At 51.7% G+C, this 12,662-nt stretch overlaps 1 protein-coding gene across 2 annotated transcripts; it reads left to right on the forward strand.

The window, feature by feature from the left end:
• Nucleotides 1-107: 107 nt before the first annotated feature.
• MTCH2 (mitochondrial carrier 2) lies at nucleotides 108-12,459 on the forward strand. 2 transcript variants are annotated; one of them, XM_006035824.3, is made up of 13 exons: nucleotides 113-294; nucleotides 4,755-4,839; nucleotides 5,064-5,170; nucleotides 5,645-5,671; nucleotides 6,105-6,158; nucleotides 6,996-7,053; nucleotides 7,375-7,426; nucleotides 7,633-7,692; nucleotides 8,258-8,351; nucleotides 8,768-8,815; nucleotides 9,393-9,460; nucleotides 11,429-11,504; nucleotides 12,241-12,459. In XM_006035824.3, exons 1-13 carry the CDS (start codon nucleotides 208-210, stop codon nucleotides 12,325-12,327), a joined length of 903 nt encoding a protein of 300 aa, XP_006035886.1. In that variant the 5' UTR covers nucleotides 113-207; the 3' UTR covers nucleotides 12,328-12,459. The 2 variants fall into 2 exon arrangements, with proteins under 2 accessions (XP_025047792.1, XP_006035886.1); XM_025192007.1 differs by lacking the exon at nucleotides 9,393-9,460 and having other exon boundaries at nucleotides 108-294.
• The last annotated feature ends 203 nt before the right edge of the window (nucleotides 12,460-12,662 follow it).

Genomic DNA, 12,662 nt, shown 5'->3' on the forward strand with positions numbered 1-12,662 from the left:
CCCGGGAGAGGGGCCGAGGGCACATGGCACAAGCGAAGCCCCACACCGACCACGCCCGCGGGCGGCGCCGGAAGTGACGGCAGCAGGGACCGGAAGTCCCGAGCCTCCGGCAGCCTCGCGCGCGGAGCTGAGCGGCGGCCGGGAGAGCCCACGTGCCCGGAAGTGGCTGCGGTGACGTGAGGGCGCTGGGCCCGGGCCGGCTGCACCATGGCGGACACGGCCTCGCAGGTGCTGCTGGGCTCCGGCCTCACCGTGCTCTCGCAGCCCCTCATGTACGTCAAGGTGCTGGTGCAGGTAAGCGAGCGGCCCAGGCCGGGCGCCGAGGCAGAAGGGGCTGGTTCCTCTGTATCTCCGGCGTCCTCTGCCCCTTCTCGCCTCGGGGTCTGCTAGTTCCTCGCGGCCCGCAGGCAGGCCCCTCCCCCCCGTCCGGCCCGGGCTGGAAATGAGCAGCTCTCCAGCCAGCCCCGGGTATGTTCTCCTGTCCGCTACTCCAGCGCCTGCAGTTCGTGTCCCCGGCGCTTTCCAGAGGCCCGCTGAAATCCAGCCGGGTGGGATTCGCACCCAGCTCCTTGCTAGTCTGGGGAGGAAAGCAGCTGCCGTGGGTGGGAAGAAGAAGCTTCAGTGTAGCTGGTCCTAAAGTTGTAACAGCTTGTCAGCCTGCGGGCCAGGGAGGACTGCCAGTTTGCTGGCGGGGCTTTTGTTCCTCAGAGTGGATGGCCCTGACTAGAACAGCATTGCTCCCTGGCCTTTGGTTCATCCAGTTGTATCCTTGATCTCACCTTTGCGCGAGGCATGGAAGCAGTGTCTGTAATGTGGGGGGCAAAGATCATCTGGTCACGATGTGCAGTCATGGCAGAGAGGCTCACGTGACCTTGAAATGCAGGGTGAGGAAAGTAGTGAGTAAGAGGAGAGCAGTGCATTTTACTTCTGGTCATGCCTGTGGTGAATCTGGCAGCAGAATGCAGCATTTGATTCTGATGTTGATTTTTTTAAAGGGACATTGAGAAAGATGCAAAAATAGTTTGAGGACTGGAGAAAATACCTTACAGTAATAGACTTTGAGCTTACTCTGAATTTTATCAAACAGGAAGTCAAGAGGTAACTTAATTAGAGTATGCAGATAGCTTCTCATGGAGAAAATGCAGGTTAATCAAGAGCGCTGTGATTTGGCAGAGAGAGGTGGAAGACCAAGAATCGCTGGCTAGAAGTAGAAGCTAGGCAGAAAGTACTTTGTTCTCTATCTCAAGATACCTTCAAATCCTGACTGGATGCCTTTCTGGAAGATGCTGTAGGCAAAACCCAAGTTATTTGGCTCAATACAGAACGAAAATAGGCTGTAATCTGCAAGTCATAATAAGAGTATTTTGCATTCTCTGTCCTTTCCCACCCCTGCCTGAGTCGTAAGTAATATAAACATATATAGCCTCCAGGATCCCAAAACTAGGTAGTTCTTATTCCTGCTCATGCGGGACACAGAGGAGCCCTTATCCTCTGCCCTTGTGGCTTCCTAGAAGTTCATGTGTTGCCCAGTGCTGCTTGGGAGATTTGGGCATTCTCCCCAGATAATACAGAACCCCAGAGCTCAGTTCCCCAAAGCTGCCCACCACATATACAACAGCAGTGGGTGCCATAATAATAGCTATAACAAGTGAAAGCCTGGACCCCAGGCACAATCCTTAGTCTAACCCCTCTCACACCTAGTTTTGGAATATGTCAAGCCAGTAGCCACCCCCCACAAACCTCTGCTTGCCCCAACCACCAGTCATTAAAATAATTACTGGGAAATGGTGCATCTACTGCACAGATTCAAGGAGCAGTAGCTTGTCAGCCACAGGAAGTTTCTGTCTGTGTGCCCCTGCAGCTCCTAACCTTGGCTTTGTGAGTCAGTGTCCAGAACAGGTGGGGACAGCATTTTTTTCCAGTGCAGGATTTCTGTCCTGTTGAAGGTAACAGAGCAGGAGCCTTTAGGACCAGCACAGAAGTCTCTTCTGTTGTAGAAGAAATGTCTTTTCCTGGGCTTTGCTGCTGAGAGACACTCTGCAAACTGCCTGTCACACTCGCATGCCATCCTGCCGCAGATACTTTGTGAACGACAAGCCGTCTCTGCGTTGCTACATGTGAACTTGTAAGGCTGCCATTTCACTCTGCCCTGGCACTTTAAGGCAATTCTGGCATGGCGGTAACAGCAGTCATGAAGGAAACAGCACTGGTCCACAGTGTCCAGGGGAGTTCCGGAGCCACCACTCCCACAGTAGCACCCGTAGAGATTGAGAGCGATCAGTGGCATTTGCAGTCTGTGCCGGTAGCACCACAGTGTCAGAGCCAACTCCAGTAGGCTGCGTTTCCCACGACCAGTGTTCTCAGCCTTGCTGGCAGTTTGTAGGAACAAAGAGGTCAGGACTAGCCATTCTGTGACCCTCATTAGACCCTTTCCTGCCTCAGCAGAATATCTTGCTTGGGTCTCAGTGTTGCTTGGTGCTGATCTGATGACTGTGCCTGTCTGTCTGCACCAAGTGTGGCCAGTCAGAACCTGCAGTGGTCTACTCCCACACTTTATCCTGTGCTCCTTGGGGTACCACAGCTCTGGGCTGCTTTATTTAGTGTCACTGGCTGACTGCCTAGGATTGGTCTGGGCTATGTGCCACCATTGGTTGGAAAGTATGACCGCATGGACAGCCCCTTCTAAATGCACAAGAGCTGTTAACCCTTGCACTTCCAGGGCATCCTTCTGTGTTCCCGGTAGTAGGCAGGAAAAGAGAAAAAGCTGCAAGGTATGTGAGTGTTAATGCAAAGCTCTGTGATGATGCTGTAAAGACAAAGCCATGTACAGCACAGGAGGCTAATGGAGGACTAAGAGACTAGCTGTGTTGTCTGGCAACCTGGTTGACAGGAATGTGCTGGATGATCCTGTCTCAGCAGGAAGTAAAACTGGTCCCCCAGATTCAGCATTTCAGTGTTTTCTGTGGCTGAAGTAAGTGGAGACAAATGATAAACGAATGCCTTGGAGGCACTGGCTCTTTGCAGAGTACCCGTGCCCTTGGCTGAAGGAGGTCAGACTCAGGGCAGGGTGTTAGAGTGCTGGGGAGTAGAGTGTTGTTCAGAGACAGACCACTTAGTTTAGATGTGCACCATGGTTTCCCTGCCTTTTGACTTTTCTGGTAGCACCTGGGGTGCCTAGTCCCCTGCAGCTCTCTGTCAAGAGGTAAACACCAAGTCAGGCTAAAGCCTTGCATTGGGCAGGGAGTGTTCAGGCAGGAGTTGGGCCAGCCACTAAATCAGGGGTGTCCACGCTTTTTGAATGTGGGGCTGGATCACAAACTTTTTATCACTCAGTGGGCCGGTAAGCCATATTCAAAGACCTCACAGGAAGTGGTATCACATCAGGAAGTGATGTCACGTGACCGTTGACATCAATGAAGTTGCAGGAAGTGACAATGAAATGGGTCTGGAAATGTGGTTTAAAATCCAAAATAAAAACAATATAAAAGCAAGAATGAAATAATACCAAACACTTGACTAAAATAAACACTTTCTCTTCTACTCGCTTCTCAATGAATGAAAGAAGCATAATGCAAGTCAACAGACCAAATGTGGAAAAGATATCAGCCAGAGTGGAAGCTAATCAAAGCAACAAAATATGGGCATTTTTGAGAATAATCTTCAAGAAGATTTACTTTTATTGAATTAATAACTTGTTAGTAACACATCTTTAACAAGTAGTAACAAGTTGAACCCCCAATCCCACACAAAGAGAAACAGAAGCAAACACAATCCAAACACTGGACAGTATTTTTACAAATATTTTTACCTGCTCCAAATTTACATTGGAGGAGCCCAGATCGTTCATGCTCTATTTTTGACCATGCTGTTCAGTCTTAAAGGAGCATACAGCACAGCTGCAGGGGGCTCAGCCACAGCTTTCCCTCCCTGGTGCAGCCTGGCCAGCCCATCCCATCCCCTATCAAGCGGTATCTTCCCCATGTGCTGCTGCACTTTCCCCCTACCTGTGCCAGCTGGTCCCAAAAGGCAGGAGGCTTCACTGCTGCTTTTGCTGGGCGGGGGGCGACGCACAGCCGGGCATCCCCAGCAGCACGTGGGAAGCCGACTTCAGCCGCATGCTGCTCCGTATGGGACAGACCCGCCCGGGCCGGCACCAGCCAGCAGAGGCGGCGACAGAGCCATGTGCCGCTTGGGACTGACCAGCGCAGGTAGGGGGAAAGCGCAGCTGAGCCCCCTGCTGCTCTGGCTGGGCTCATCCTGTCCCGAAAGGCACGTGACTACTTCTCTTCCCACATGCACTGCGTCGGCAACGTCAAGGTGACGCGGTGCGTGTGGGAACCTTGTCCCTTCCCCAGCCCTTCAGCAGCCATTAGGAAGCTGCTGAGGGGCTGGGGAGGGACAAGGGGTGGGAATGAAAGTAAACCATGTTTACCTCCGTTTCCCGTCGCAGTACTGTGAGCCACAGAAAATACCTTGACGGGCCGCATGGCGGCCTGCGGGCCGTATGTTGGACAAGCCTGCACTAAATATACTGTGGTTTTGGCTTCTGAACCTGTCAGTTAGCAATGTGGCACAGACAGTCTCAAGGGTCTGCAGAGATGCTAGAAAATCAGCAGGCGTTCTCATGGACCACCTGAAACCTGCTAGTGTCTGCAAGAGCAGTCGCTCCTGCCTATCCTTGGAGGAAAGAACCAGGAGGGGAATGGGTCTCATTTCTTGGTAGCAGTTACTGCATGCTGTCTTTCTGTTTTCAGGTGGGATATGAGCCTCTTCCTCCAACTCTGGGTAGGAACATTTTTGGCCGACAAGTTTACCAGCTTCCAGGTCTCTTTGCTTATGGTGAGTCCCTGTCTGATGAACATGTGGATCTGGGGCCCTATGAGCCTTGAACCTAAAGGCAGGTACTTGCTAGAGTGAAGCTGGTGGGCTCCCCTCCATATGTTGCACATGTTGGTTGTTGGTGTCACCTGGTGGTAGGGTAACAAGTTGAGAGGTGCCAGGCAGAATGAAGGTTGTGGCAATGGGAGATGTGGGAGCCTGATATCTCTAATTGTTTTTTCCAGCTAAGCACATTATGAAGATAGATGGAAGAGCTGGACTCTTCAAAGGTTTGACCCCCAGACTCTGTTCAGGCGTTGTTGGCACTGTGGTGCACAGTAAAGTTTTGCAGGTACTACACATAGGTTTCATAGGCCCAAGTGCTGCAGGTCAGATGGCCAGCAGCTTGTACCCACCATTGTCAGGGCATGCTGGTATAGCTCACACTGCAGTGGGAGTCTGTGATGCTGGCAGTTTTTGGAGCTGTGGCTCCAAAGGGTGGGAGTTTCCCTGCATATCACTATAATCTGAAAAAGTGTTAAGGTTTGGCTGGAAGGGCTTTGGCTCACCTCAGAGGGCTTGCTGCTATTCTAGCAGGCTCTGTGCTTCAACATGAATCTATAGGCTTGTCCCTGCCACCTGTTACACAGGAAAGCTGAGCAGGTATGTCTGCAAAGGCCATGTGCTGCCCTCCTCTGGACCTGTTCATCCAGCAGTGCATTATTGCCTGCACCCTACAGTGGGGGGTGTGTTTAGTATTGTCATGCCAAGGACTTGCCCTCTGTTGGCTCTGGTTGTGCTATAACTGTATCCCTTTCTTCCTTAGCGATATCAAGAAGCTGATCAGACTGAGGTAGGTTGGAACTAGTTTCTGAGTTTCTTGCTTCTGTCTTCTGCAGAGGGCTCTCCCATCCCTTTTGGGGTAGGGGGAAATGGTAGGTATCTCCCCCATTAGTTTAGTTTTAGAGTACATTGTATGGTGGCACACTGTTGGCAAAGCTGGGTTGAACAGAGGTAGAAGGAGGTGTTCTGGCCTGGTTGCGGGCAGTTGCTGTAGGGTGGGTAAGTGAGAAAGGGGAAGTGTTTTCTATGTGCTACTACAGCAGTAATATTTTAATAATGAAGAGACCCAAGTCATTATCACAAAAACCCAGCTCTGATGTTGGTATGGTGCTGGTTCCATGCAGATAGGGCTGTACTCCTGGGTGTGAGGGATTGGAGGGGAAGGTGCATTGGGGCAGGGCAAAGGTGACTTCTCTTCCCTGAACCCTTTTCATTCCCCCTAGCCAGGGGCCAGCCAAAAGGAACCCACATCCTCATTGGAGCAGGTCATTAAGGAGGTGAGTGGTGTTCCTGTTTTGGGGAGGCCATCTGGGACTCAGGCACCCCAAGCAGTAGTTGGATTCCTTTCAGGTCAGGGCTGAAGCTGCCCACCTAGATTGCCAGGCCATGAGCCTTCCCTGTCAGGGGATGACTTCCCAACACTGCCTCCTCTAATGGTTTCAGGAGCTGAGCTACTGGATAGTGATTCAGTGGTCTTTGCCTGAAAGGATACCCATTGCCCTGTAGCATCCTTTCTTGCCTAAGGTTGCTGTGTTGTTGGTTATTCCCCTCTCCCTCTTTCCTACAGTGACTTTTTTGTCTCCTGCTCATATTTCATCAGGTTGGCACTAAAAGAGTACAGTTACATTAGCCTCATGCTGGGCTCTGGGCTTTTAGCTGTATGAGGCTGAAACCCGGACTTGCACCCTAGGACCTGTCCCACTCTCAGTGCCTTCAGGCCTGGTCTCTCTAGTCACTGGTTGGGGGGCAGTGATAAGTTCACTATTATGGCCCTGGTCTGTGCCCTGGAAGCTCAGAAGCAGACACAGTACAAAAAGGTGGTTGAGGTTATATACTGAAGCACATCATCTGCAGGGAGCAGGCAGCTGGCACAGCCCACAGCAGGCAGCTCAGGAGGATGGAGTTGCTGTTGCCAGTCATAGGCTGGCACTGAAGGGCAGCTTGAACATTGCTGCCAGACTCCACCTGCTACTTACCCCTCAGCCTGCCACAGCCCCCACACCTTCTGGCTTGCCATGGCCCCACCGCACTCTCTGTAGTCTGTGCCCCTCCCCACACCCCATTGCCCATTTATCCTCCCAGGAGCGAGGTCAGACAACCTGTATCTGTTTCAGACCTCCCGAGAGATGGTTGCTCGTTCTGCTGCAACGCTTGTCACCCATCCCTTCCATGGTATGTACCTGGGATTGGGCTAGTGCTTTGGAGATTTATCAAGGTGGGGCTTAGCCCATTAGTGGCCACTGCTGGGGTCCTGCCTTTCTCATTGTCTCTGCCAGTGTCTGAGGCCTTCTGTGCTACACTGGTTGGTCACTGTTACCATGACCATCTTTTTAACCCCACTTAAGGGCACGTGCCCCCTGGTACGGCTTTGTGTTCAGAAGGCCATAGCTGCTCCTATTGCTATGTTCTTGCTGGGGTCACTGGTCCCTCCTTCATCAAGGTGCAGTGCAGTTCTTTCCACACTGATCCTACACTGTCTGGCTTTACCCCTAGTGATCACCCTCAGATGTATGGTTCAGTTCATTGGCCGAGAGACCAAGTACAGGTAAGGGCGGTGGGGGAAAGGAGCTAGGAGTGGGAGAGGTGTGGGGGAATATGGCTGAGTTCTCTATGCTGTGGGGAGCTGGTATTATATGGCATGATGGTAGAAGAGGAGTGTTTGGCCCATGAGGTAGACTGACCTGTGGCACCTTCTGTGTGTGTGGAACAGCACGTGATGGGGTCTCTCTTCTCTCCCCTTCGTCGGCCCAGTGGAACAGGAAGCTCCTTCATCACAATCTATCGGGAAGAGGGTATCCTGGGATTTTTTGCGTGAGTTCTGCTGCTGGGTTTCTTTGCTTTGGGTTGGGAGCAAAGAGCCATGTGTAGGCAGGGTGTTGTGGGTAACGAGCTTTGAGGGAAGGCTTGGAAGGGAACCAGTAGTTTTGGATGAAGGCATTAGGGACTCTTCTAGTGGCACCTCAGTTATTCCTCAGTAGGTCAGGAGTCAGAGCACTGAACTGGTGGGCCAGGGGCTGTGCGGACTAGTCCCTGCTCTTCACCTGAACAGTTGATGCTTCTCTGCGCTGAATTGGAGTCCTTATTAATACCCAAGGCCTCTTGTGAACTGGACGGAGTAACCTGTGTTTCAGGCACTCTTTTGGGGTGATTGTTCAATTCCCTGCTCTGTCACAGATGCTAGGGGTGATCTTAGACATCTCTTTGAGTTCCTGTCTGTAGAACAGAGGCAACAGTTCATGCCCTGATGTGTGAGGTGGAGGAGGAGGGTAAAGACATGGAATTGCAGGGAGGAAGTGGATGCATCCCCTGTCTTGGAGGTTTAGGGCTGGCAGGGATGTGTTCTGCATTCATGTGCCTATTCTGTTTTTTCTTTCAGGGGCCTCATTCCCCGGCTTCTGGGTGACATAATTTCCTTGTGGCTCTGTAACATGCTGGCCTACCTCATCAACACCTATGCTCTGGAAAATGGGGTATGGGGTCCCCCTGTGACTTCCTTACATGTGGGAGGGCTGGGACCAAGGTCAACAAGATGGGGAAGAGCATCCTCTAAGCAAGGACTCCCTGGGATGGGTCTGACTCCAGGAGGTGCCCTGTGTCCCTCTTGCTGCTTACCTGTGCACTGTTCCTGCTCCAGCTCTTCTTTAGCTTGGAAGGGGCAGCTATAAGTGGGGCTGTCAGTGTGTGTGGTGTTCTCTGGCAGGTGTCACACCTGCATGGAGTTGGAGGGGGAGGGCCCAGTGGGTCAGAGATAAGATTGATGTGGGGTAGTAGGGAACCCATGAAAGGCTCTGGGGTGCCACATATGCCAATGGCAACCCTTTGTGTATGTCTGGGAACAAGAATAGGGGTTTGGTCCCTTGTTCAACATGTGTGTCTGCCTCTGCAGGTATCTACCATGGCTGAGATGAAGAGCTACTCGCAGGCTGTCACTGGAGTGCGTGTGTAACCCTTTTTTCTCTCTGGGGCTCTGGAGTGGGAGAGAGTAGGTTATCCCTGTATCCTTGAGGCAGAGCCCTGCAGCACCATCCTGGGGCTAGATGGGGTCAGTTAGATGAGGACTGGCTGATCTGAAATGACTTGCTGAGGCTGCATCACACCTCTGCCTCTGTTCTTCAGTGCCCTCTTCTGGGCTTGTCCCACTCACCTCTTTGTCTGTTTAGTCCTGGTGCTCTTCTGAGCAGTCCTGGCTAGTGAACTCCCAATTATGTGCTGGTTAGGAGAGGGACACTTCTTCCTGGTGTCTTAATAAGGAGCTTTGGAACTGCCCGCCACTATTGTGAGTGAGTGTATGCCAATATGATCCCTTACCAGGCATAGTTCTGCCATGGAATTGGATTGCAGGGAGCGCCACTTCTGCCCCAAGACTCACATGCCTACCTCTGGCACATGCCTGTCCCTGGTTTCTGAGAACCCAGGAACTGGGGAATATTCTGTAAGGATTCAGTTTCAGGAATCTTTCTGCTGGTATGTGCCCAGTGCTGCTAAAGAGCCTCTGCTCTTTTTGCTTGCAGTTCTTTGCCAGTATGCTGACATACCCCTTCACGCTGGTCTCCAACCTGATGGCCATTAACAACTGCGGGTGAGTGCCTTACAGACTCCTCTCTCCTGACAATATCCCACTGTCCCTGTGGGAAGAAGCATCTGTCCCTACCTGGCAGGGAGGGGAAACCAGTAGTTATTGTGCAGAGCCCACACAGGGCAATGATTACTGACTGTGGGTCTTCATCTTTGTGGAATTTGTTTTGACACTTCAACCTTCAGAATCTCAGATTCCCTTTTAAATGCACTAAGCCATTGGGTTGTGAAGAGACCTTTCCGCTCTGACATGGAAGCTGCTGATGGGATGATGTTTACCCAAATAATACAACTTGCTGTTAGATACTGGCATGCAATGAAAATGGCAGAAACAAAGGCAGGATGGAGCTCTTGTGCTGGCAGTCTCAAGTAGCATGGAATCAAAGACTGGCAAATCTAGGAACTGCATCTTCACCATGTGTGTATTTACCAGTAGACCTTGCTGAGCCCAAGACCCTGGTGAGATGGTTATAGGCTTAACTGCTCTAGATGTCCTTGTTATAACTGATACAGGCAGGTGGTAGAATCGGAGAGTTAAATCTTCTCCTGTAGATTGGAGCCTATCATTAAGGCCTTGGCTTGATACTAGAAACCTTTTCCCATGTGAAAGTGGTTCTTAAACCTCCTCCTCAGTGCAGATGTAACTGTGCAGATGTGAAAGTGCATAGTTTGAGAGAGCTGTCTCTCCTTCAGCATGTGAAACAGGCAATGATAGTAAGGGGCACCTTTACTTGACAGAGATGCCTCCCCCACTAGGACTTCAGCTGGGGTATCTGTTGTAGTAACAAATCACCCCAGAGCTCATGTAATTACCCTCATGAAACTCTTTCCTCATGGACTGATCCCAGTGATTAGGGACTGGGAGTGGGGAGTTGAGGTTGTGGGGAAGGAGAAGGGGGAAGTTCCTTACCTTTCCCTGAAACCAGCTCGCAGCTGGCAAGACCTTGGCTCTGTCCCAGTCTTGTAATTCTTTAGCCTGACTTAAAGCTAGTTCTGGCTGTGTGGGAGTAGGCACGTCTGCTCCTGCCACATACAGATTTCTCCACCTTTGCTGCCCATCAGAAAGGCATGAGTCTGTGGTTCCCTCTGCTCCTGAGTGCTGGTCTTCCTGGAAGTGATTCCCACATTAACATCAGCCATAGGCTGAGGAGCTTGATTGTAGGCTGATGATTCTCAGCATAGGCCAGGGTCAATTGAAACAGAAGTTTCAGCATGTAGCAACCCAGACCACTCCTTGCCTTCCATAGGGCAGAAGCTGTAGCTGTGGGATGAGCATGTGCTTGTAAGTACATAGCCTTCTAGCCAGAAGGCATCAGTTCAGTAGATCATTTTAAAGCTGAGTCACAGGGCACAAAACCTGGCCTGGCATGGAGAAAGTAGTGCCTGGAGATCCTTGCCATCTGGTGGAGCATGCTACTGCCACAATATCCCCACACCACCATTCCCTGGGTCATTGTTTCTGTCTACAAAATAAAGGCTGCTGTCAAGAGGCAGGCACCTGATGGTGAAGGCAAATGATGGGATCTCTCTCTTGGGAAGGTGGGAAACACACAGGTCTGGAAACTCTGGATCTCCTTGGGATGCAAAAGTTTAAAAGGCAAGGCTGGGTATCTGCTGGTGCAGAGTGGATGTTGACTGAGCCAGTGTCAGGGCCTTGTATAGGGGTTGGGGGGAGGAAGAAGGTCTGGGCATCCTGCCTGCGCTGCTGTGCCTCCCTTCAGGCTCAGAGCAGGCAGGGGTGATGACAGCCACTGAAAGGATCTACAAGGAGGGAGCAGGCCCTGTGTGGGTGGAGTTGAAGCAGAGCTTCAGTTGGGTCAGCAGAAGGCTTTGCATCCATTCAGCTCTGTCAGTGCCAACAGGACCCAGCACAGCAGGATTATGGTGCACTGCCTGTAGGTTTGGGGATGGTGTCCCACACCAGGCACAGAAGTAATTCTCTGCTATTCATTTGAGTCTTCTTTTCTCGCAGGCTGGCAGGGGGCCTCATCCCTTATGCACCCACCTACTCTTCCTGGCTGGACTGTTGGAACCAGCTTCGCAAGGAGGTACATCTTGGGTGCTTGCCCTCTGCTCCCTTCACCAGCGTTGCTGTCATGGTCCAGGGGGGGCCATCATGAGAGCACAGCACTTACCTCCCCAGGTTGCTTCCCACTCTGGCTCCTAGGACTCAGTTTGAGAGTTGATTTAGCACCCATCCTTTGCCAACAAGAAAGGTCTGGCTGAATGAAGTGTTTGAGCTGGGGTTATGCAGGGTGTGGAGAGTGAAGACCAGAGGAAGTAAAGAGGACCCCACAACCTGTAAGATAGAGGCAGCCATTCAGATCACCCAGTCCATTAGGGTACTAATGGTGTAACACAAGGACAACAGTGACCTATTAGAAGTGAAGTATGGTCTAGGCCCCAAACTTGTCCAGGAATTTAGGAGTTGCCCTTGAGCTGCCAGAGTGCTTACTTCTGTGCTGTGTTCCCAGTAGGGCCTGGATGAAGTGAGCACGTGCTGTAGCACCAGCCCATTGGCACTGCTTTGGTGCAGCACTTCTGACCCTGCCATCCTGGGGTTTGTGCTGCCCTACTGGGTTGGAGCCTGGGGGCTCAACTGACTAGCGCCTGCCTGCCCAGCCAGGGGGAGAGGTTGCAGGCCAGGTGCCTTATGCTGGTGACAGGAAGCCATTTGCTGAGATGGCACCCTTCATAATCCCAGCAGTGGACGTGGGGCTGCCTCATGGAGGTGGCAGGGCTGAGGCCCATTCTAAGTTGGTGATGACTTCTTTTCTGGTCCAGGGCAACATGAGCCGAGGGAACAGCCTATTCTTCCGGAAGATTCCTACAGGGAAGCAGTACATGTGGGAGGAGAAGAGGTTTCGCTGAGGCAGAGCTAAAGCTGGTTTCGCTGAGGCCAGAGACGGAGGGGCTGTTGCCAGGCCCAGATGCACAGAATGATGGGGGAGAGTGTTGATTTCTATACAGTTTTTTTTAAATCATTTAATCTTGGGAAATGAAGGTGGCTGTGTGTGTTTTATGTTTGGGGGTCCTGTGGATAATGGGGTCTGACTTGCTTGGTGCTAGAAGAGGACGAGGGAAGGACTCTGCCCTGGGCACTTGCCTGTATGCTGAGATGTGCTCCCCCTTTTTCTCCTGTCATTTGGGGTATGAATGGGGGGAAATTCTCCAAGTGGAAGGGGATACCTGGCCTCTGACTCGTG

This window comes from Alligator sinensis, unplaced genomic scaffold (assembly GCF_000455745.1).
Source record: "Alligator sinensis unplaced genomic scaffold, ASM45574v1 scaffold155_1, whole genome shotgun sequence".
In the NCBI taxonomy this organism is placed as follows: Eukaryota; Metazoa; Chordata; order Crocodylia; family Alligatoridae; genus Alligator; species Alligator sinensis.

What these genes read in the sequence shown, in the direction of transcription:
- MTCH2 (XM_006035824.3), top strand. Translation starts at nt 208, where the DNA reads ATGGCGGACACGGCCTCGCAGGTGCTGCTGGGCTCCGGCCTCACCGTG. An exon ending in TGTCACCCATCCCTTCCATG is followed by an intron (nt 7,054 to 7,374) that starts GTATGTACCTGG and finishes CTTTACCCCTAG; the next exon opens with TGATCACCCTCAGATGTATG. An exon ending in CCTATGCTCTGGAAAATGGG is followed by an intron (nt 8,352 to 8,767) that starts GTATGGGGTCCC and finishes CTGCCTCTGCAG; the next exon opens with GTATCTACCATGGCTGAGAT.